The following is a 23,225-nucleotide window of genomic DNA, read 5'->3' on the forward strand; positions in this document are numbered from 1 at the left end:
CCTGCGTGGTGAGGGGCGGAGCTTACGGCGGGGGCTTTGTAGGGGCGGAAAAAGGTGGCAACTAGTAGGTAGTTAAGGCGCTGGCCTGGGATGGAACGAAAAAATCTTGAGGTGGCGACCCGCAGACTAGGATGGCTGGTTGGTTGAGAGCCTGCTCTCGCCCACCCCGACCGCCTACTGATGTTCCCGGATGCGCTGGTGTCCAGCGCGTGCCCTTTCGCCATTGCCCCCTCTTAACTAAGTCCCGGTGCTTTAGGTAGCAGGGCTTTAAAACCCAGAACGCGTTGCTGCCAGCCCGCAGGAAGCGTGATAGTTTTGCTGGGTGAACTCTGGGGCACCCAAATCCTAGTAATCCGGTCCCCCCAAACAGCGCCTGACCTTCCATACTGCCAAGTAGGAAGCAATCAATAAATGTCTTTCTAAAGAATGTTAAATGTATCAGAAGACGCCCTTTAAAGGAAACTCCTAGGAGACCGTGTTGGAATTGAGGTTTGGGTAAGGCATTGCTTCCCGGACAATCTCAGCCCGCGAACCACCCGAAATTCGAGTTCGTGCAGGTCCCTCTTCACTTCCAGGTCATCCTGAGGGCCGCAGCCGCGGCTGTAATTCTTGTCAGAGCCGCCCTGCGCATTTGAGGGAAATGCTGGAGGAGCTGGCCGGTCGGTGGGATGCGAGGGCTCGCGGGGCGCAAGGAGACGAGCCCTCGGGCCTGCCCCAGTCACCCACAGTGGTTGGAACCTTCCTGCGGGCGCCTTTCCGGAAAATTGTTTGGTTGGGTGAGGTCAGGTGGTCCATCACGTGAATGATTAAAAGTTGTTACCTTGGGGAAGAAATGCGAGAAAGGAGGGCTGGCTTTTGGAAGTGGGCTAGAAACTACAAAACCGAGCTTCTTGGGAACTGCCTTTTAGTCTAACAGGAAGTGGAGCGTCACCGAAAGGGAGGGGCGACCACCCGGGGACTGTCCCCTGCTTCAGGCGCTCACTTTGCGGGCGGTGTTTTTTCCAGGTTATCAATCCAGCGAATGAGGCTGGGTGGATGCACGCTGCTGGGTTTAGAAAAAAACAAAACCAAAAACAAAAAATGAGCAAGCGAGAGGCCCCTTCCGTTCTATGAGAACCAGGCTGCAAGCAAGTAAATCTGCTGTCCACACTGCAATCGTCTGCACTCGAGGTAAGGAAATAGCAAAATGCTTTTGTGGTAAAAAAATTTTTGCAGTAAGGATATATGCATGTTTTGCTCTGGTTCTTGGAACTTTGTGCGTGAGTGAGATAGGGATTCGTTGGCTTTATTTTTGAAAATGTAATTTTATTCGGTGTTCATGTTAATTAAAATTGCTGTGTAAAACATCTAGGTTCCAGAAATTAAGTTCTGGAAAGAGTATTTTCTCTTTGCCTTTTTGGACATATATTTCATTATTTTAACTTAAACATAGAAATATTCTTAATCAGTAGAATTTACATATATTTTTTAGGAAGCTTTTATATTAGCCATAGACTTTGGATTTTACTCTACTGCACTGCTGGGGAAACATTAAGTGGGTGCAAACTAGGCTAAAGATAAGTATTTCCATGGTAATTGGGTTTTTCTCCAAACGGCTTTATTTCAATATGATCAAGTGGGGAGAGGAGGGGGAGATGTATGCAAATAACCAGCTTTCAGTAACTGATTTCCAGTGTTCTCTTAATTCATCAAGGTCAGATGCAATTTGAGCCTGTGTTTTTGTATTCTGCCTTTGAAAATAAATTCTGCATTTTATCCTATATTGCTACAAATAAGAAATTTCTCAGCTGGTTTATGGAGAAATCTGCATATCCCTTTCAAATACAAGTTGGAGAAATTGAAGTTTGATTTCAGTTACAATGGTTTCCTGGGACTCCTCAATTGCCCCACTCCCCACCCGGAAGGATACAGATATTCCTGTGAGGGCCTTCTCCCTTCAAAAAGTGACAGTCCTACTTCACATCTTTCAGTCTTGGATGGCATCATTACCAACTTCAATACTAAAGTCATTTTGTTGGAAATACAAACTGGACACTAGTTAAATCAGGGAAAGTTCTAGGAGTGGGAAATGTTTGTGTCTCAGTTCTTTTGTCACTTGAAATATTTCTTCTATATATGTTGACCAATATATATTGTCCTATCAAAGTTAAAGTTAGTTTCTTTCATTCAGCATTTATTGTCTGCTATCTGCTAGGCTCTGTGCTGGACACAAGACAGTTGGAGGGAAACAATTAAAAAGCCAATTAAGTCAAAAGTTCTTTCCCCAGAAGAATTTTTTGGGAAGAAGAAGCTGATGTGAGGAGAGAGAGTGGCAGGCAAATCAGTCTAGGATTTTAGAATTGTCTGATGTTTAATATATGTACAAGGTATGCCCTTGGTGTAGCAAAGGGACACAACTGTCACTCAGAGAGTCTTTTGGTATGTATCAAGCATTTTGTCCCAGCCATCCTATTGTCCCTTCAATAACTTGTATCATGAAGGAACATTATTTCAGAAAACCAAAAAATGATTCTTCAGCTCAATGCAGGTGGTCATTACAGAGGCAGGATTTTGAAAGACTCCAACCATAATTCTTACTGCCTTCATGTCTTAAAAGATTAAATGGGTTTTTAAGGTTATAAAATAGATATAGTAATGAACATTTAAAACTAATAAGTAGATTCCTATCCTGCACTTTTGAACATTTGTTTAGATCTTCTTCCACTAATTAATTGCATTGCACTAAGCAACAGAGAAAGCCCCCAGCTTCTCAGACATGTGATTGAGGACTGTGAGAAATGAAAGCAGAGAGAATAAAGGGGCAGACGCTTATCTCCAGTCAGGGTTCCAGCTCCTTTCAGACAGTTGTCAGTAAGGAATAGGAAGGATGCCATCCGTCATTCCTCAGTGATCAACCCTGGCATTTATCTGCAGCCCAATTTAGACCCCATGCTTTTTTAGATGCTTCAAATTGAATGCCCTGTGAACCTCGAGTGAAAAAAGAAACTGTGATGGTGTATAAAACTACAGATTCTTAAAAATCTAGAAATCGAGCATAAGTGCAAATTGCATTCCATGGTTTTGCTCCATGGCACATATATTTGGCATATAGGCTTCAGTTGTGCAAACCCATTAGATAGGATGATGTGATTTTTTTTCTGCCTCTGCATACGTCCCAAAGATGAAGACAAGAATATAGCAGCATTAGCTGCAACCTCACAGGAAGACATTGTCTATCTCACTGCCTAAATATTTATTTATTTATTTATTTATTTATTTATTTATTTATCTATTTTTTGAGCAGCAGACAAAAGTTTATTAGAATATAAGATTCGAAAGTAAGAATAGTAGGAAAGCTCTCTTTACAGAGAAGGTACATTCAAAAGTGAATGCCCCTAAATGTAACTTTTAAAACACAGAACACCTAATTTTAATTTCTAAAAATAATTTGAAGCCTATCGACAATGGCATTGAAAGCAGTTTTAAAAATCTCCTGATGACTGACAAAAACATCACAGAAAATTCTTTGATTTCCCCTAATAGTGCCAAGAGATCCTGTTCCTATCAATTACAGAAGCCATAAAGGAAATTTTTAAAAAATTAAAACTTTACCATAATGAGGTAAGTACCAGTATTTTTTTTGTTTTTTTTTTTAATTGTGGTAGAGTACACATAATATTTGCTATCTTATCCGTTTTCAAGTGTATAGTTTAGTAGTGTTAAGTATATTTACATTGTTGAGCAACCAATCTCCAGAACTTTTTCATCTTGCAGAACTGAAACTCTGTATCATTAACCAACTGCCCATTTCCTCCTTCCCCCAGCCCCTGGCAACCACCATTCTACTTTTTATCTGTATGAATTTAACTACTCTAGATACCTCATATAAGTGGAATCACGTTGTATTTGTCTTTTTGTGACTGGTTTATTTCACTTAGCATAATATCCTCAAGATTCATCCATGGTGTAGCATGTGTTAGAATTTCCTTCCTCTTACAGGCTAAATAATATTTCACTGTATGTATATAACACATTTTGTTTATCCATTCTTCTGTTAATGGATATTGGATTCCTTCCACCTTTTGACTGTTGTGAGTAATGCTGCTGTGAACATGAGTGTAGTACCAATATTTTTATCTGAGAAAAATGATTTCCTATAGAGATACTCTTGTTTCCTTGGAAATGAAAGTTCTTACTTGAGCCAGGGTCTGTTAGAAAATACTGTAAGGGTGCTTGCTTCGGCAGCACATATACTAGAAAATACTGTAAGGCCTCTTTTTAGTCTTATCCATTGAAATAGTTCAGCTTACAGAATAAAGCCAATACCCATATAGTTGAAATACTCTGGTACTAGAACAAAGCTGAAGATAAGAGACTGTGCAGAGGACACTGAAAATACAAAGTGACTCACGTGTGAGGTTTGGAGTTTGGTGGGACCTGCTGTGCTCAGGGAAAATCATTTAACGTGCTCAGTCTTAGCTATCCCATCTACAAAATGGGGGTGGATACGTTTTAATTTCCTTCTATAAAGTTTGAAACATTGCCGATTTGAGATATTCTGTAGCACACAGAAGGCAGAGGTATGCCGATTTTCATTACTGTTACTGAGCTCCCTGAGGGCAGGGACTGGGTGGTCTGGGCACTACCATCCCTAGGGCCTGACGGTCTGGTGCAGGTGGGAGGGGCCTGTAAATGTTGACTGATGAATATTTACCATGGTATTTCGGACTTCCTCTAATAATGTTAGAAAGTTTATATGAATTAGGATTGCTTTGATGTTAGGTTTGATATCTGAAACTACTTATGAATTATAATTCATACGTATGAAATCTGTTTCTCTTAGAGAGCTATTTTGGAATGTGAGTTTATTGCTGAAAACCAGTATTTTGTAACAGAAAGAAGGTTCCATAGAATATTCCAGAGATCTGTTGCCTGACAGTCTTGCCTTCCCTCCATTTTCCTGTGACTGAAACAGAAGTTCAAATGAAAAGCTCTCTTATCCTAGAATGGTAAAAGTAATACATTTGCAGATGTACTTGGTTTCTTTTTGACCCATTTCTGGAACTAATTTTGCATGGCACTGTACTGAGCTAAAAATGCTTTTCTATTTCTAGGCTTTCTTCTTAGGATGCATTGACTCCTTGGATCCTTACAAGTTGTGGATGTTCCTCTTAGAAATAAAGCCATTCCTGCTCCTGACCCTAATACATGTCCATGGAATTGGTCATCTCCAAACATCATCATCATCATCTTCATCATAGCTGCAATTAATTGGCAGTTCCGGGTGAAGGCTGCAAGGCTAAAACAAACTTTTATCTAGCATAATTTTATCTAGCATAACCTGTGCGCTTTGAGGGTAGAGAGGACCTCGCTGTCTGCCTCCCTAACAAATGGCTCGATTAAAGGAGGCAGTACTTTTAAAAAAAACTTTACACTTAACATTTATATATTATGTCCTCTTAAATGAGCGATGATTAAGTAAATCCAGTTAATTGACAGTAGCTGTCTGAGGAAGTATTAAAAAGGAGTATGATGCTTTTGTAGAGGCTTAGGAGGAAAAAAAAAAAATGCCAGGACTCTTGGGCAACCTTTGCTATGGATATGGGGTAGGATTGGAGAGGGAAATGGAAACACAGGTACTTATTGGCTGTTGTCCCTGTTTTAAATGCTGCCCTTGGTATTCACTCAACCTTGATTTACCTATAAAATGGCTCAGAATGGCTCACTCAGCCAGGCTGCCGACAGGAGGACTTGATCTTCAGTGTACCCAGTACAGAAATTCTTTGCTTACAGCTTGTAGTGAGAAATGACCTGTAGCTGCAGCATCTATCTATTCAAATGTGGTCTTTCAGTAAAGGTAGCTCTTTATCAATCTGCTTTAGCACGTCTGTTTCAGAACTACAGTTTCAGAATGAAGTGACTGCAGGACTAAGCCTTCTAAAAGACAGGCTTTAAATTGGCTGTCAGGGATCTTATATATGTCGGCAGTTAGACTGTGAATATAAAAAAAGACTAATCATGTTCATGCTAGCAGCCAGTCCATGACACAGGTGATCTAGATTGTGGTCATCTGAATGGTCCATTCAGAACACTGTACCATTGATCATAAATACAGCATGATCACAAGATGAATCTGACACTGTGGACACTTTTATCATTTATTATGACTATAAGTCTATTCCCACTCCAGTTTTTCCTATTCCTAAATACAGAATATTTATTAATAACACAAAATAACTTAACTTATTTTGATGTATTTAGACCTATGAAGAAAGTAATGGGCATTAAGAAGAGCCTTGTAAGAACAGATGGGTTCTTCAGGAGGAAAAGTGAGGGAAAATCATTTAGGAAGCAGAGAATAGAAGTTGGTAAAGGAGGGGCACCTGGGTGGCTCCGTCGGTTGAGCATCTGACTTCGGCTCAGGTCATGATCTCATGGTTCGTGAGTTCAAGCCCCATGTCGGGCTCTGTGCTGACAGCTCAGAGCCTGGAGCCTCCTTCAGATTCTGTGTCCCCCCCGCCCCCCTCCGCCCCACCCCTGCTTGTGCTGTCTCTCTCTGTCTTGCAAAAATGAATAAACATTAAAAAAAGTTGGAAAAGGATGAGAAAAGCGGTATGGCACTTAAAAAAATAGCAGTGAAAAGAATGAGTTTCTTGAATATGGGGAAAATACTAACAGCCAAACTTCCCAGGATACCGTAGAGCACCTGGAAAAGACTTCTGAAGAAAAGTGACCTTCATGTACTATTGCTAGCATTCTATGTTTTGCCATGAAGTAAATTCTAGTTTGCGTGGCTCGAAATTGTAATGCAAGAGGCTTACTCTGGGCAATAGTGAATGGCACTTGGGGGCAGTGTTCTCACTTAGTTTTGTTTTTCTGCCAATTGTCCTGAAGTCTAAGGGTTTTTTTTGTTGTTGTTTTTTTTTTGTCAGTTTCTGAATCGAAACTAAATTTTCATTTCTCAGCTAGGTAAGATTGTATTGTCTGTTGGTTAATCATGTATAGTGCCTGCCAGATGGAGTCATATAGCTTCTGATTTTTGTTAGTCCCTAAAGGTTTGGGGAAATTCACAAGGGTGATCTTATCTAACGAGTGATGACTCCCCCAAGGCAAATCGGGTCTTCTCCTAGAGCTTCCGTGGAAACAAGAATGTGCAAAGGTATTTCAATGCAGAATATCTTTGAAAAGATGGGGGGGAGAAATGAGAGTTGTGGGACATCTTGTATTTATCAGGTAGCTTGGTCCCAGAACTGATGGTAGAAAGGTGGCTTGCGCTTGAGACCACACTTCGTACCTGGCTGTTCTAGTCGCCAAATGGGGGATGACCCAGGTTTTTTACATAGGGAAGGCTTTCTTGGGTACTGTATAGGCTTAATGGGGCCTTTGTTTACATTTAATTTAAGTTCATTCTGTTAGTTTCAGGCATTTCTTATCCATTGTGTTGTTGAAGACAATTTAAACATAGATTCCCCCATGTCATTTAACCATAAAGAGTTGGAAGCACTTACTGAAATGGGCCAGGCGCTGTTGTGGATTACAGAGACTAACAGAAACTGCCCTCTAGATAATGTCACACTCCAGAAGGAGCATAGCCCATGGTCATAATACCTGGAAACAAAGCCTTGTGACAGTGTGTTCTCAGTTCCCAGGAGCACTGAGATTTGGAGGGCTTGAGAGGAACCTTCGCAGGGGACAGGATTTTTGAAAGATAGTTGGCAGGGGACAGACGGGAGTAGAAGTTTGTCAGGTGGGGACCAGGAAGGGCTTTGTAGGTAGTGAAAATAGCATGTACCAACAAAGCCAGCACACTGACTGTCGGATATCATAAGAGAAGAGTCCTTTTGGAATTTGCCTCAGATTGAGCAATATGTGTCCATGTGACCATGAACCTGGTCAGAGGCTGCTCATCAGTTGCATCATAGCCGCCTCTTCCAACCCCTCTCACATGTTCATGGAAGGAAAGCCCAGGTTCTGAATTGGCTTCTGCATTCCACTTTGGAAATGATTTTATCTCTTGGCAGCCGCCGGCCCTTTTCTGAGCATCTATATTCTATAATCATCAGTTTTTAGGCAAGTACATATTTTGGAGGATGAACCAGAGGAGAATACAATCTGTACAATATGAGGCAAATCTAGTAGTGAAATGGCAGAATAATTATTGCTCCTCTGCCATCTGTGGCATCAAAATGAAAATGACAGCTTCTCAATGTACGTCAGGCTGCTCACTGCGTTTCTACTTTCTGAGTCAGAGGACATAACTAATCTTTGTTCATACTATGCTCTGGCATATTTGTTTTCATCTTCTGTCTGGATAATTGTTGCCTTTTCAGTCTGAAGGAACTGGCCCTGAGAAAAGAATTATTCATTCAACATTTAGCAGCCTTCCTTCTAAGGAATTTTGGTAGATGATATAAGTAAATATCGCACTGAATAGTGGGTTTTTGACAATTCAAATTTCCTGGTCCATTTAGAGACACGCATTAGAGAATGTGCAACTGTTGCTTTATAAACTATGTGTTACTTACTTTCTTACTCTTCTACCTACATTTAAGAGATTTTTTTTTTAACGTTTCAAATAATACTCTTCCAAAAGCTGTTCAATTCTCAGATATTAAACAATTTCTGGGGCACCTGGGTGGCTCAGTCGGTTAAATACCCGACTCTTGATTTTGGCTCAGGTCATGATCTCACAGTTCATGAGTTCGAGGCACACATTGGGCTCTGTGCTCACTGTGCAGAACCTGCTTCAGATCCTCTGTTTCCCTCTTTCTAGCCCTCTCCCACTCACCAACATTCTCCCTCTCTCTCTCAAAAATAAATAAATGTTAAAAAAAAATTTTTTTTTAAGATTCTGACATAGTGACCCTACAGCTCCACTGCTAAGTATATACCCAAGAAAAATGGAAACATGTTCACATAAAAACCTGTCCATGAACGTTCAGAGCAGCATTATTCATAATAGCAAACTGGAAATAACCCGAGTGTCCAGCAACTGATAAACAGGTAAACAAAATGTGTTCTATCTGTACGGGAATGGAATGTTACAGGGCAATAAAAAAAATGAATGAATGAGGTCCTGATGTATACTATGACATGGGTGAACCTTGAAAACATTATGCTGAGTGAAGCCAGACACAAAGGTGATGTACTGTACGATTCCATTTATATGCGACGTCCAGGCGAGGCAAATCTATGGTGATCAAGTAGATTAGTGGTTGCCTGCTGCTGGCGGGGAGGTTGGGGAAAAGGAGAATGTCGAGCGACTGCTAATGGAGGGGTCTGGAGTTTCTTTTGGGGGTGTTGAAAATGTTTTAAAGTTAGATTGTGGCAGTGGTTGCACAATTCTGTGAATATACTGAAAGCCACTGAACCTTTTAGTTGACCCTTTGAACAACATGGGTTTGAACTGCACGGGTCCACTTTCATGCAGGTATTTTTCAATAAATACGGTACGGTGCTATAAATGGGTTTTCTCTTCCTGATGATTTTCTTAATAACATTTCCTTCTCTCTGGCTAACGTCATGGTAAGAATGCAGTCTATATTACAGATAACATTCAAAATATGTGTTAATCAACTGTTCATGTTATCGCTAGGGCTTCTTAGTAGGCTACTAGTAGTTACGTCTTGGGGGTGGGGGCGGTTAAAAGTCATACGTGGATTTTTGTGCAGGGTGGAGTGGTTGGTGCTCCTAATCCCTATGTTGTTTGAAAGTCAGTTGTACTTTAAGTGTGTGAAATTTATGGTATAGGAAATAAATCTTTTTGTTTTGTTTTTGGTTTTTTTTTTTTTTTTTTTTTAAGTTTATTTATTTTTGACAGAGAGAGAGAGGCAGAGTGCGAGCAGGGGAGGGTGCAGAGAAAGAGGGAGACCCAGAATCTGAAGCAGGCTTCAGGCTCGGAGCTGTCAGCGCAGAGCTCGACACAGGGCTCAAACCCACAATCCACGAGATCGTGACCTGAGGTGAAGTCGGATGCTTAACTGACTGAGCCACCCAGGCGCCCTGGAAATAAATCTTACGTTGGAAAAAAATACTCCAGCATACTAAGTACGAGTTTTTATATTATCTTACAGACAGTGACAGTCTTGCATACTGATTTTTTGATACATGATTGCAGAATTTACCATAACACAGTGGAAAGGGTCACCACGGACTGTGCCATCAGGAGATCTAGATTCTTGCCCTGGTTCTGCTGCTGGTGTGCCGCATGCAGCTGCATGAACCTAGGCAAGTCCCTTATGCTGAACTTTGGGTTCTTAATGAAATAGGGAAGTTGACTTAGGAGAGCTCTGAGCTCTCTTTCAGCTTTCTGAGTTTATGTGTTTGTGCAGTAAAGCATATAAATATTGGGGCAGCTTTGGAGCCATGGCTTTATCACTTATGGTTCATAACCAAAGCATTGGGGTTCTCAGAGGCCACTTGGCTAGCGCTTCTTCCCCCAATCATGTTCAAGTAGGTCTTGTTAGGTAAAATATATGTAGAGCAGGGTTTTTCAACGTCAGCAATATTGGCATGTTAGGCTGGATAATTCTTCCCTTTGGAGGGGTGTCCTGTCCATTGCGGGATGTTTAGCGGCAACCGTGACATCTTCCCACTCGATAGCATCTCCTCCCCAGTCCTGACAGTCAAAAATGTCTCTGGTCTTTGCCACATGTCACCTGGAGAACAAAGTCATCCCCAGCTGAAAATTCCTGGTGTAGAAGATGCTAGAATAACAATATGAAAATAACCAAACGGATGTGCTCTCTACCTATGAAGAACTAACAACATATGTGCAAAAAAATACCATTTGGGAATCTTTGATTTTTCAGATAATCAGGAGAAGAGGAGGACTTTTTGTTGTGTTATGCTGACATTTACCGTGTTTATTAAGGTCACATTTAATCTGTAGTCATGGATTGGAGAAAGGCAGAGGAGGAATAGTCTAAGAGCTGTCAGATCCTTTTTAGAATGAGACAAGGTGTCAGTAAATCTATACAGGCATTAAAAAAAATAGGAAAAAAATCTAAGAAGAAGGTGTAGGAATTGAGGGCAAGAGAGCTAGGAGGTACCTTCTTGGTTCTTTGCACAGAAGATGTAGACCATCCAGATGTGTTCTTTCTCGTATCTCCTGTTCAAAGCTCAAAGCTGTGAATTAGATGATAAGTTATTTCTCTAGAAAAAGAACAGAAGAAAGCCATAAACTGGAATCCAGATAGCCAGTGAATTCCTCGTTCCTCTCCAAACGGATCCGGAACTGTTTCTGGTGGGCCTGCAGTGGGGCTCCAGACTCCACCTGTTCTCCAAGCACACACGTGCCACTTGCACTGCGGTCTATGAAGTTCTTGCTTTTCTTTTTTTAAAAATTTTTTTTAACATTTATTTATTTTTGAGACAGAGAGAGACAGAGCATGAATGGGGGAGGGGCAGAGAGAGAGGGAGACACAGAATCGGAAGCAGGCTCCAGGCTCCCAGCCATCAGCCCAGAGCCCAACGCAGGGCTCGAACTCAGGGACCGCGAGATCCTGACCTGAGTTGAAGGCGGATGCTTAACTGACTGAGCCACCCAGGCGCCCCTGAAGTTCTTCCTTTTCTAGACAGACTAAAAATCTTACATTAGCTTATTGGGTTGCATTGTTTAATAAATACCACATGAAATATTTACACTGTATTTCTAAAGATAATTTATTCATATCTCCCACAACATTTTGATACAGGTAAAATAGGGGATTAGAAGTTATCTGAGGAAATTTCTATGATGGGCATGGGGATAAATCCTGCTTGAAAGTCTAGACAAAAGTGAAATACTCATGAGTGTCTTTGACAATGTATATTTATAGTAGGCTACAGTAATTAATTTTCATTACTTTTTCTAGACTAAAACACCAGGTAGTTATGTGTCTACTTCAGAAGCTAGAAACACTTCTGTGTAAGTTTTACAATATGCTATTCCTCGTCAGCTGTGGAAAATGAACACAAAAATTTTAATCAGGGTGTATTTTAATGCAGTTGCTGGATGATTCTTCGCTCTCATTGTTTATAGCTAGCCGTTTTTATGCAGAACTGAAAATATGTTTTATGAGACCTGCTTTTGATTCAATATATTAGAAGGATTTTCAAGGCCTTTGGACCAAGATTATTAATTCATAATGGTTTTTGGTTGACTACTTTAATAGTATGTGTTTTAGTAAGAGGGTGCATGTAATGAAAACATTGTATTCTAAAGCCTTAAATTACTGTCCTTGAAGAAATAATCATAGTAAAGCTAAGGTTATTTCAAAAGTAAATTCATTTTATTCATCTCTTGAGTGAGGCCATGATAAAAGGAGAAACACAAAATTGCTTTTCTTAACAGAACAGGCTGCAGAGAAGGTCCTGGAGAGAGTATCTTTGAAAAATCTCTGTAAAGGTTACTACAAGGTAACATTGCTTTACAGATCTGGACTATTGAAAAGTGAGAGCTGCTGAATGACAATGACCATCCCCCTGATCTTATGAATAACCTCTTTCTTTGCTTGCACATGCCTCTGCCCACTGTACAATCATGGAGCGTATGCCCCTCCCCACCCCCCTTGAAATTCTCCATTCCCCATTCTCATAAACTTCAAAGGGACATGTTAAAGGCATGGACTATATGGTCTCTCTGTGTCCTTGCTGAACTATATATAAATCGTTTCTACAATTAGAAAACACTCTGCCGCATGAAACAAGATCACGAGAATGGGATTGTCCTTTGAATTCCACCGCTGCTAAATCTTAATGAAAAACAAAAGGTTGACTGAACATCACTTGGAAACTAAAGTGAGATTTCGTTGAGAATCTAATCTGTAGGATGGGAAGATTTACACCACAGTGTCAGGATTGCCTGTGGAATGGTAGTGTGGCTGCACATGCTGAGTTAAACCACAGGGTGTGAAGTCAAGAGCTTAGGTATCCACAAACACTGTACTTTTCTAAGGAGAATGGAGACAACCAAAAACAAACAAACAAACAAAAACCCAACTGTACGGAGGCAGTGTTACACAGAGAAGGACAGCGACAGTGGCTTGGTAGAGTTAGCATACCACAGCTGTGAGGGAGCAGTAAGAAGTCTCTTCTAGCTTTATCATATTTGTCTGTATTGTGGAATGGATGAGAGTATTCATTTATTGTATAGCCTAAGAAGAGAAATTGTACCAAAATATAATAAGGGTAGACTATGGATCCATTAAAGTCATCAAGAATAATGATACCTCATTCTTTGCGGTTCTAAAATCTATGTTTTTCTTAAAGGAATTTTTTAAGTATTTAGAAATGTCTGGTTGATTTTTGTTTTCAGTCCTTTAAAGGAATATCTGTTTTCCTCATTTTCTGGCTTTTGTACTTGAACAGAGCAGTCAAATGGATCTAGGATATATGCTAAGATGTATAGGAAGGCTCAGCTGCCAAAATGCACAGTAAGGACTTCCCTCACAGGCTTATGGAGGCTTGTGGAGAAGTAAGGGAAGTCTGGAATCAGAAGCAGAAATAGAAGAATACGAAACAGCAAAAACTGAAAGTCAGCAGTGCTCCCAAAGGAGGCGGCAGGGGTCAGAGTGAAACTGTATTGGAGGCTAGGAAATCAAAGCTCCACATCTCTGTAAAACTGCTTGTGAGATTCAGCCTTTTCTGACGTAAGCGAATGAGAGGTCTGAGCAGACAGACGTGTTTGGCCAATGAGTGTCCAGGCCACATGAATCAGGGGTTCACCTACTATTCTGTAGCCACCTTAAGCACATCCTTCAGGTACCATGAGGGATAGGGGAGTACATAGCTGATTACAGTACCTCCTGACCCTCGTGTACTGTGAGACAGGGTGATTTGGAAGCTCCAAAGCCCTCCCCGACTTCAACCCGAATTGAAATTCAGCAGTATATTCCTAGCTCATAATGATGAACAGCCTGCTCTGGCAGCAGATTTGCCCAGGTGTAGATCCCACATCCATTTCTTAGTTGCTATGTAATATTGAGAAAGATATTTAACCCAGGCTACAGTAAAAAATAAACTAGATCCTGTCACTCTCCTGATCAGAACCCTATAATGGCTTTCCATCTCAATTAGAATAAACTCTAGGGCCGCCTGGGTGGCTCAGTCAGTTAAGTGTCTGACTTCAGCTCAGGGCATGATCTCATGGTTCATGAGTTCAAGCCCCATGCTGAGCAGTCAGCCTGGAGCCTGCTTTGGATTCTGTGTCTCCCTCTCTCTCTGCCCCTCCCCTGCTTGTGCTCGCGCTCGCTCTCTCTCTCTCTCTCTCTCTCAAAAGAAACGTTTAGGGGCTCCTGGTTGGTTTAGTCAGTTAAACATCTGACTTCGGTTCAGTTCATGATCTCATGGTTCGTGGATTCGAGCCCCGTGTCTAGCTCCATGCTGACAGCTGGGAGCCTGGAGCCTGCTACAGATTCTGTGTCTTCCTCTCTCTCTGCCCCTCTCCCGCTCATGATCTGTCTCTCAAAAATAAATGTTGAAAAAAATGTAAAAATAAATAAATAAATAAACGTTTAAAAACAAATCTATATTCCTTCATCAGCTGATAAGATCCCCGATAATCTGGTCCTTGCTTATGCCACTCTGATTTATTCTCTTCATTACCACTATTCTAAATTATCTTTGAGTTTACTTTTTGTCTGCCCCTCTCTACTGCTTCCTCTCCTTCTAACAGCAGAGACTTTGTCCATCTTATCCATTACTGTATCCACAGAACCTAAAACAGTGCCTGGCACAGTAAGTGCTTATAACTGTTTATTTATTTGATTGAGTGAATAAGTACATATTATGACATGTGCAGCTCTTAGTACAGGACCTGATAAGTAGTAAGCCCACTATAATTGTTTGTTGCTGCTGCTACTACCATTATCATCTGTTTCTTATATTAGGGTTCTGCAAATGATTTCATTTCGAAAAAACTTGCTACCAAAAGTAAGTTTAAATGTGTGCACTGAAGTATAATTGACCCTTAAACAATGTGAGGGTAGGAGCACCAACACCCTGCACAGTCGAAAATACACATGTAACTTTCAACTACCCCCAAACTTAACAAATAATAGCGTACTGGTGACCGGAAGCTTTACCCATAATATAAACAGTAGATTAACACATATTTTGTATATGTATTATATATTGTATTCTTACAATAAAGTAAGCCAAAAGAAAGGAAATGTTAAGAAAATCATAAGGAAGAGACAGTCCATTGAAAGTACTTTACTATATTTATTGAATAAACTCCACATTCTAAGTGGACCCATGTGGTTCAAACCTGTATTCTTCAAGGGTCAGCAGTATACACATATCAGAACATCACATTGTACACTTTAAATATATACAATTTTTATGTCAAAGATATCTCAGTAAAGCTGTTTAAAGAATTAGTACACTACTAAGAGAAATGTAATCCCATTTGAAAAAATAATCTCAGTTCCAAATATTTCACATTAAAAGGAAGACAAAGTTTTGAAGGCACTGCTTAATTCTTTGGGCTTCTATGTAGATGATCTTTTGTCCATAACTGCAAAGCAAACAGGCCCAGGAGTTTTGTTCACTGTACCTTTTATTTTTACCTTTAAGAGGCCAGGAGAACTGTGAATTTAAATCAACTAAAATAGGGGCGCTTGGGTGGCTCAATCAATTAAGCATCCGACTTTGGCTCAGGTCATGATCTCGTGGTTTGTGAGTTCAAGCCCCATATCTGGCTCTGTGCTGACAGCTCAGAGCCTGGAGTCTGCTTCAGATTCTGTGTCTCCCTGTCTCTCTGCCTCTCCCTTGCTCATGCTCTGTCTCTCTCGCTCAAAAATAAATAAGCATTAAAAAAATTTTTAATCAACTAAAATAAAGTTAACTTCTGTCCTCCTTAAAAAAGCAAAAACAAAGGGGCACCTGGGTGGCTCAGTCGGTTAAACCTCTGACTCTTGATTTTGGCTCAAGTCATGGTCTTATTGTTCTCAGGTTCAAGCCCCACATTGGGCTCTGCGCTGAGAACATGGGGCTTGCTTGGGGGTTCTCTCTGTCTCTCTTTCCCTGTGTGTCTCTTCCCCTCCCCTGTTCACTTGTGTGCCCTCTCTCTCTCTCAAAAAGAAACAAAACAAAAACAAAAACCTGGGAACCAGTAAGAATGCTAACACTCTGTATTTTATTTCCATTTCTATTCCAGGTGCTGCCACATCTGCAAACTTCCTGGAAGAGTGATGGGGATTCGAGTGCTTCGTTTCTCTTTGGTGGCCATCCTTGTGCTGCTGCTGGTAGCTGGGGCTCTGACCACTTTACTTCCAAATATTAAAGAAGACAAGATGCTCACTCTGCGTAGGGAAATAAAATCCCCGGGCAAGTCCACCCTGGATTCCTTTACTCTGATAATGCAGACATACAACAGAACAGACCTCTTACTGAGACTTCTAAATCATTATCAGGCAGTGCCACACCTGCATAAAGTGATCGTGGTGTGGAACAACATTGGGGAGAAGGGACCGGATGAGTTATGGAATTCTCTAGGGCCTCACCCCGTCCCTGTGATCTTCAAACCACAGACAACAAACAGGATGAGAAATCGACTCCAGGTCTTTCCTGAACTGGAAACCAATGGTGAGTTGCAGCTGGGTTCTTAGCCAGCGAGGGCTGCAGCTAACCGGAGCTGGGAGGCAGGCATGTGTATTTCCAGCCTTCTGTCCTAATTATGCTGAGAAAGTAGGAAAATTTAATCAAAAGAAAACACTTTGAAAAACTTAAGGGCCAATTTTCAAGATGTCAAGAAGCAGTTTCCTTGGGAAGAAATCACACGTCTTGCAACAGTGACAAAGAGGTTAATGTTGTGAAAGAAGATACACTATAATTACATATTGTATCGGAGAAAGTAGTAAAATGGCATTCAGCTTATGCTTAATGTATTTCTTTGCCACCTCCCTTTTCCTCCCATTCAGAGCAGTTTTTTGAGCATTGCAATTTGCTTGAAAGACCCCCAGTCTTGTTTATTTGCGTGATCATTCGTTTCTAGGATAGTGGTTGATAACTGCATGATCATTTCCCGGTCAGGCAATTATGAAAGCAATTACAATTCAAACACACACTTTTTCTACAAGACAAATGTCTCCAGGAATACATTTCTTGTTTACTTATTTTGTCCAGAAAAGTATTCCTTTGAATGATCTATCTAGACACCATTGTGTTATACTAGTTTTGTTTTCATTTCCAAACTGTTGGATTCAAATTTGTCTCTCTCTTGTTTCAGCTGTGTTAATGGTAGATGATGACACACTAATTAGTGCCCAAGACCTTGTCTTTGCTTTCTCGGTTTGGCAGGTAATGTTGCTGTTTCCTTTACGAACTCCTCAGCATGAAGGTCTACCCAGGGTAGGGTGGATTAATGTGGGAGTCACCTCAAACAGTGTAGACACTATTTATCTAAAAGAAAAGTTTGGTGCATGGTAATCAAGATTTCTTGTGTTCAGTTAAGCCAACCTGCAAGTTAAGTTATCTTTTATCTGTATTTGATTTATATTTGGTATATTGGGGAGAAGAGCTGGAACTACTTTCCAGAGAACAATGAGGAAACTATCTGATATAGCCAAGACTGGAATCGAGGGACATTTTCTACAAGGCCACAGATCTGTATCTCAAAAGAGAAGTGTATCTCTGTATTAATATTGTATATAACTTGCTTTAAAAGAAAGCACTTTACACCGACAAAATTTAATCCTAATTCTGGAACCCCTTTTTAGAAATTAGTGATAACAGAAATTCCAGTGCATCATTGTGGTGGCCATTTTATTTATTTGTTTATGTAGGTCTTTTCCTCAATCATAGCTGGAATAAACAGGCATAAATTGCTTGTCATTCTGTAAAAAAACCTCTTTGCTCGTGAATATGTGTTAATTAATAGTAGTTGGCTTTTACAAGTTGCAGTTCAGGGGCACCCGGCCGCCTCGGTAGAGCATGCGACTCTTGACTTCAGGGTCATGAGTTCAAGCCCCACATGGGGCATGGAGCCTACTTAAAATAAATAAATAAATAAAAGTACCATGTAGTATCCAAAATCTTTGGGGCACCTGGGTGGCTCAGTTGATTAAGCATCCAACTCTTAATTTTGGCTCAGGTTATGATGTCACAGTTCACAAGAGAGAGCCCTCATGGAGCTCTACACTGATAGCATGGAGCCTGATTGGGATTCTCACTTTCCCTTTCTCTCTGCCCCCCTCCCCATGCACACGTGTATGCTCTCTCTCTCTCTCTCTCTCAATCTCTCTCTCACTCAAAATAAACAAACTTCAGAACAGAACAAGTTGCAGTACAGTTACCTGAAACCAGAACAAACCGCATACCAATAATCTGAGCTGTGTCAAATAATTAAACACTGTGCTACCCAATACTGGTCTAATTTGCACTATAGTACCTCTCCTTAATTAGCTACTTGGGATATAAGAACATTAGGTATTAATGGTAAGTGGTCACAGTACTCTGTAGATACCACTGCTCTCAAAACTTCTGTTTCAAAATTCATGCTGAGTATACTGATCAACAAGTTTTTTTTTTTCCCCATCAGCACTTTTTCCAGCCTTGTAAATAAAAGCTCTTTAGGCAAAAAATTCTAATGTAACACTCCAGCTGTGAAATTTCTATTTCAGGTAGAACATCAATTTACCTAAAATGTCTGGGTCGGGGTAAATAGAACCATGGTTACTTAGAACAATCCAAGTAAACCATAATTAAAGATGGATAAATATGATTTTTAGGTTTTCTTCATAGAAGAACAAGCAAGAACAGTTTCAATCCATTGCCCAAGGTAACCCGACTCCCAAAGTCAGTCCCATCAGTGCCCTGCATGGTGTAGTGATGTGAGCGAGAGAGGCAGGCAAAGCTGGGACGGACATCTATCAGGCCTTTGTATTTATCTGCTTAGTGCTGTGACTTTTCCTCCTCTGGTCATCTGTGGAACTTCACTCATCCTCCTAGATTAGGTAAATGGCACATCCTCTCTGAAGCCTCCTGTCCTTTATTATTGACCCCCTGTTCCCCTTTGCCTCCCAGCAATACAGCTGTCACCCTGTCCTCGGTGCTTCCAAGAGGTTTACCCAACTGTGTGTACAAGCATCTTGTAGTATGGGAATCCTTTGTTCACATATCTGGATCATGTCCTCCCCGGACTATGCAGTTTTTGAAATGGGAATTAACCCACCTGATTTGTGTGTGTGTGTGTGTCCCTCGTTTAATGTCTGTTCAGTAAGTGAGTGAAATACAAATTACTTATGAGATTGAACTAAACCTTTTAACTCTATAAATTCTTACTTCTTTTCCATGCTTCACTGGTTTTCTCTGGTTTGGTGATTTTTGTTTTATTTTTAGTTACTCTCATCTTAATATTATTGTTTTACTGCTATCTTTTCTTCAAAGATCCTGATGACATCTCGTTATATATTTTTCCTTGTATTTTTTTTTTAAGTTTATTCATTTTGAGAGAGAGAGAGCAAGCAGGGGAGAGACAGAGAGAGAATCCCAAGCAGGCTCCACACTGTCAGTGCAGAGCCCAAGGCAGAGCTTGAACTCACTAACTGTGAGATCATGACCTGAGCCAAAGTCAGGAGTCGGGCACTTAACCAACTGAGCCACCCAGACACCTCATATTTTTTTTTCTCATATTTTTAAAAAGGAAACACCCAAGCTGAAAGGGAGAAAAATATAACATTGTTTAAGATCAACAGTGACTTTCAAAAACATTGAAATCAACATGGAAAAACAGTAGAACCATACATGTAGATCCATAATTTTATGTACTCCTAAGAGATTAAAACCATTTTTCAAAATAATCACACTGTATCTTTTTATCTGCTATAATGAATAGCACTCATACAGTCAGCTTCTCCTGCAGCAAACTTTAAAGAACCAGACTCCTTGGTGACTAGAATTTATTAATATCAGATATCATTTGAATTAAGAGAACATTTGTAAGGTTAGAAATTTTGTTAGGTATTTGGGTTGCGATGGAATTTGACCTACAACTGATCAGGACATAGATTTATCAAGTTGCCTGGAGTCAGATGAAATTGAGATGTAGAAACCAGGAATAAAATGAAGTTGATAAATCAGTTCAATTCTCTCTGTAATAAATAATTGCCTTTTTTACCATGTCTGCTCTAAAGAAATGCCACCCTTAATTGTTCTTTTTTCCATCTTTTCAGCAATTTCCTGATCAAATTGTAGGATTTGTTCCTAGAAAGCATGTCTCTACTTCATCAGGTATCTACAGTTATGGAGGTTTTGAACTGCAAACACCGGGGTTTGGAAGTGGTGACCAGTACTCTTTGGTGCTGATTGGAGCCTCATTCTTCAATAGCAAATACCTTGACCTCTTTCAGAGGCAACCTGCAGCTGTCCATGCCTTGATAGATGAAACCCAAAACTGTGATGATATTGCCATGAATTTTATCATTGCCAAACACACTGGGAAGACTTCAGGGGTATTCGTGAAACCTGTAAACATGGGCAATCTAGAAAAAGAAACCAACGGGGGCTATCCTGGAATGTGGCATCGAGCTGAGCACTTCCTGCAGAGATCTTATTGTATAAATAAGCTTGTTGATATCTATGATAGCATGCCTTTAAAATACTCCAACATTATGATTTCTCAGTTTGGTTTTCCATATGCCAACCACAAAAGTAAAATATGAGAGTAAAACGAACAAAATCAAACCTTAAAACTGCTTTGTATTTGAGTAACTTCTCTGCGCTACAATTGGTGTGGTTTTTTTGTTTTTGTTTTTGTTTTTTTAAGCAACATCATGAACTTTTATCTACTAGAGAAGTCTCTACAAAGGAGAAAATGTACAGTGCTTCTAGGACATAAAAGTCACATGAACTTCAAAAGCCAAGAAGCTGGTACTCTCTAGATACGTCTTCTTGTGAGGAGTTTTCATCCACAGAGAGAACTCCTTGGCCAGCGATTTTAATGTTTACATTCTGAGACTTCTAGACTTCTACAATTTCGTTGACTCATGGCATTTGCCTTAAGGACCTATTGCAAGTTGTCTCCAGGATCAGAAACTCCAGAGAAGCATTTCTCAGCTTTTTGATTAAAGGATGATTGTTTTCATTTGAAGCCTGAGATGCCTCGTTAGCAAAAGCCTGTGGTGTAGAGAAAAGCCATGTGAGGCGAGGATAATCTCAATCCCTTATAAAAACAAGTAGAAAACTCATGACTACCATGCTTTCATTGTGGTCTTTCCAGCACTAACTCGGCCTGGCATGGTTTCGATGCATCAATCACTGCTTTTATTTTCATTGATAAGTCTGTTGTGACTGGAAGTGTTCATTTTAGTAGCTGAAGGATGTCTCATTGATCACTTGGTTTTTGTGAACATTTACTGCATGGATCACAGAAAATTGCAGCCTGTGTTTCTCATGTGCAACCTATATGCAGCAAGGAGTAAATGTGTTACTAGATTCAGGTAGTGCATTTTGGCCCTGAATCTGACCTTGAGAGTATACATTGATTCTTATATTTTACATAAACCATGCATTGTTGTTTAAGAAACTTCTAAAATAATCTTCTAAAAGAATGCTTTAATTAGGAACTGGCAAAAGTTAAAACCCTTGGTGTCAAGAGATATTTGCTGTTAGGGCATAGTTTACCTCATGGATACTGAAGTTATGTGTATTATACACAAAGTTAATTTCTTGTATTCAGAGCTGCTGCTGCTGCTGCTGCTTTTAATTTCCCCCCAAAAAAGACTCGAGGCACCATTCATCATGATGAAATTTTGATTACATGGATACAGGAAAAAAATAAGAGAACTGAATCATAGCAGAGGAATTTTATACAGAGTCTGCATCAGTAAATTGTTGAATTGCTCACTCTGTTGCGTGAATTAGTATCTGTGTTCCACACAGTGTCCGTGTTTGGGTCCTTGTTCATACCAGTAGCAAGGAATATTTAATTAAGCTTCATCACCTCCTCTTCTTCTTCCCCCTTCTTCTCCCATAATGTCATTATATTCTCACAATTGCAAAGCTGTGAAAACATTGTTATAATCATGGTTAATGTTCCAACAATGAAGTCTTTGTGCAATCAGTTCAGTACATGTTGTTTCTTTACCTTGGCATGTGTATGTGTCTTAATGCAGTCAGATAAAGCCAGTAGAACTCAGAACCTCACTAAAAATCTATAATGTTCATTATCTGCTTTGGTCAACCTTGGTAGTGATTTTTTTGCCTCTTGGGATTCCACTGGCAGATAAATAAAATCAACTTCTACCGTGAAGATGTTCTGTTAATTAAGCAGACTCACATTTTTGTGGTCGGTATTTTTACAATTGCTAAATGTTCTAATATATTGTTCAGGGTAACGCAGAGGCATTAGCTACATTCTCTAGGGGGAGCGGGGTGGGGGGAGATTCTTCAGTGGGAAAATATTCCCAGATTTTATTTCCCATTTTGTGTTCTCAAACTTGTCGGAGGCATCACATAAGTTAATCATGTCATGCTTTTCAGGCATTATAGAGCAAATATGATAACAAAGCGAAGGTCAGTCTCTGATACAGGCACCCTTGCGTTGTGGCTGGAATTCTAAAACTCTTTTTCTCTGGGCACCTCTGGCTCCACATGATCGGGAGAAGAGAGGATGCTCGGGTTTGAAACTGCATGAGGAAAACAAGGTAGCTCAGAGGTGAAGGGTGCCAGGAGAGTGCTTGGATTCAAATCCTTCCTTAGTCTCACGTTTACTTAACTTCCTGGAGCATCGGTTTCCTCATCTGCAAAAATGAGAGTAATATCTACCGAGGCGGTTGATTTGAGAAGTAAAGGAGATAGCTTGTATAAATATAGGAGAATGCTTTGCCCATCTTAAATGATCAATAAATGAAAGCTGTTGGGGTGTGTTATTGATAGTAAGTGCAGTTAATTCTACAACTCACCACCTAGGTATTAGGCCCCTGGACACACCAGGTGAGATATTCAAGAAATTATTTCTACATAACAATGGGCAGACAACCAAGGAAATTTTCATGTCATTTTCTTTATTTCAAATGCCTTCTTTCTTATTCTTAAAACACCACCTACTCAGGGGCGCCTGGGTGGCTCAGTCGGTCGAGCCTCTGACTTCGGCTCAGGTCATGATCTCACAGTCTGTGGGTTCAAGCCCCGCGTCGGGCTCTGTGCTGACAGCTCAGAGCCTGGATCCTGCTTAGGATTCTGTGTGTGTCTCTCTCTCTGCCCCTAACCCACTCACATTCTGTCTCTGTCTCTCTCAAAAATAAATAAACATTTAAAAAAAA

At 40.3% G+C, this 23,225-nt stretch overlaps 1 protein-coding gene across 7 annotated transcripts; it reads left to right on the forward strand.

Annotated features, from left to right (window-relative positions):
- Positions 1-58: 58 nt before the first annotated feature.
- On the forward strand, positions 59-22,832 carry EXTL2 (exostosin like glycosyltransferase 2). 7 transcript variants are annotated; one of them, XM_060623144.3, is made up of 6 exons: positions 59-306; positions 1,006-1,170; positions 3,523-3,600; positions 16,121-16,548; positions 17,192-17,262; positions 20,136-22,213. In XM_060623144.3, the coding sequence occupies exons 3-6, from the start codon at positions 3,596-3,598 to the stop codon at positions 20,622-20,624; spliced, it is 993 nt and encodes a 330-aa protein (XP_060479127.1). In that variant the 5' UTR covers positions 59-306; positions 1,006-1,170; positions 3,523-3,595; the 3' UTR covers positions 20,625-22,213. The 7 variants fall into 7 exon arrangements, with proteins under 7 accessions (XP_060479127.1, XP_060479126.1, XP_060479125.1 ...); XM_060623143.3 differs by lacking the exon at positions 59-306 and adding an exon at positions 317-495; XM_060623142.3 differs by lacking the exon at positions 59-306 and adding an exon at positions 614-786.
- The last annotated feature ends 393 nt before the right edge of the window (positions 22,833-23,225 follow it).

The sequence above is a fragment of the Panthera onca genome, chromosome C1 (genome assembly GCF_046562875.1).
Source record: "Panthera onca isolate mPanOnc1 chromosome C1, mPanOnc1 haplotype 2, whole genome shotgun sequence".
Classification (NCBI taxonomy): Eukaryota; Metazoa; Chordata; class Mammalia; order Carnivora; family Felidae; genus Panthera; species Panthera onca.

Coding starts and splice junctions, on each gene's coding strand:
- EXTL2 (XM_060623147.3), top strand. CDS start 13,339: ATGGATCTAGGATATATGCTAAGATGTATAGGAAGGCTCAGCTGCCAA. Junction 13,395..16,120: donor CTCAGCTGCCAAAATGCACA/GTAAGGACTTCC, acceptor TTTCTATTCCAG/GTGCTGCCACATCTGCAAAC. Junction 16,549..17,191: donor TCCTGAACTGGAAACCAATG/GTGAGTTGCAGC, acceptor CTCTTGTTTCAG/CTGTGTTAATGGTAGATGAT.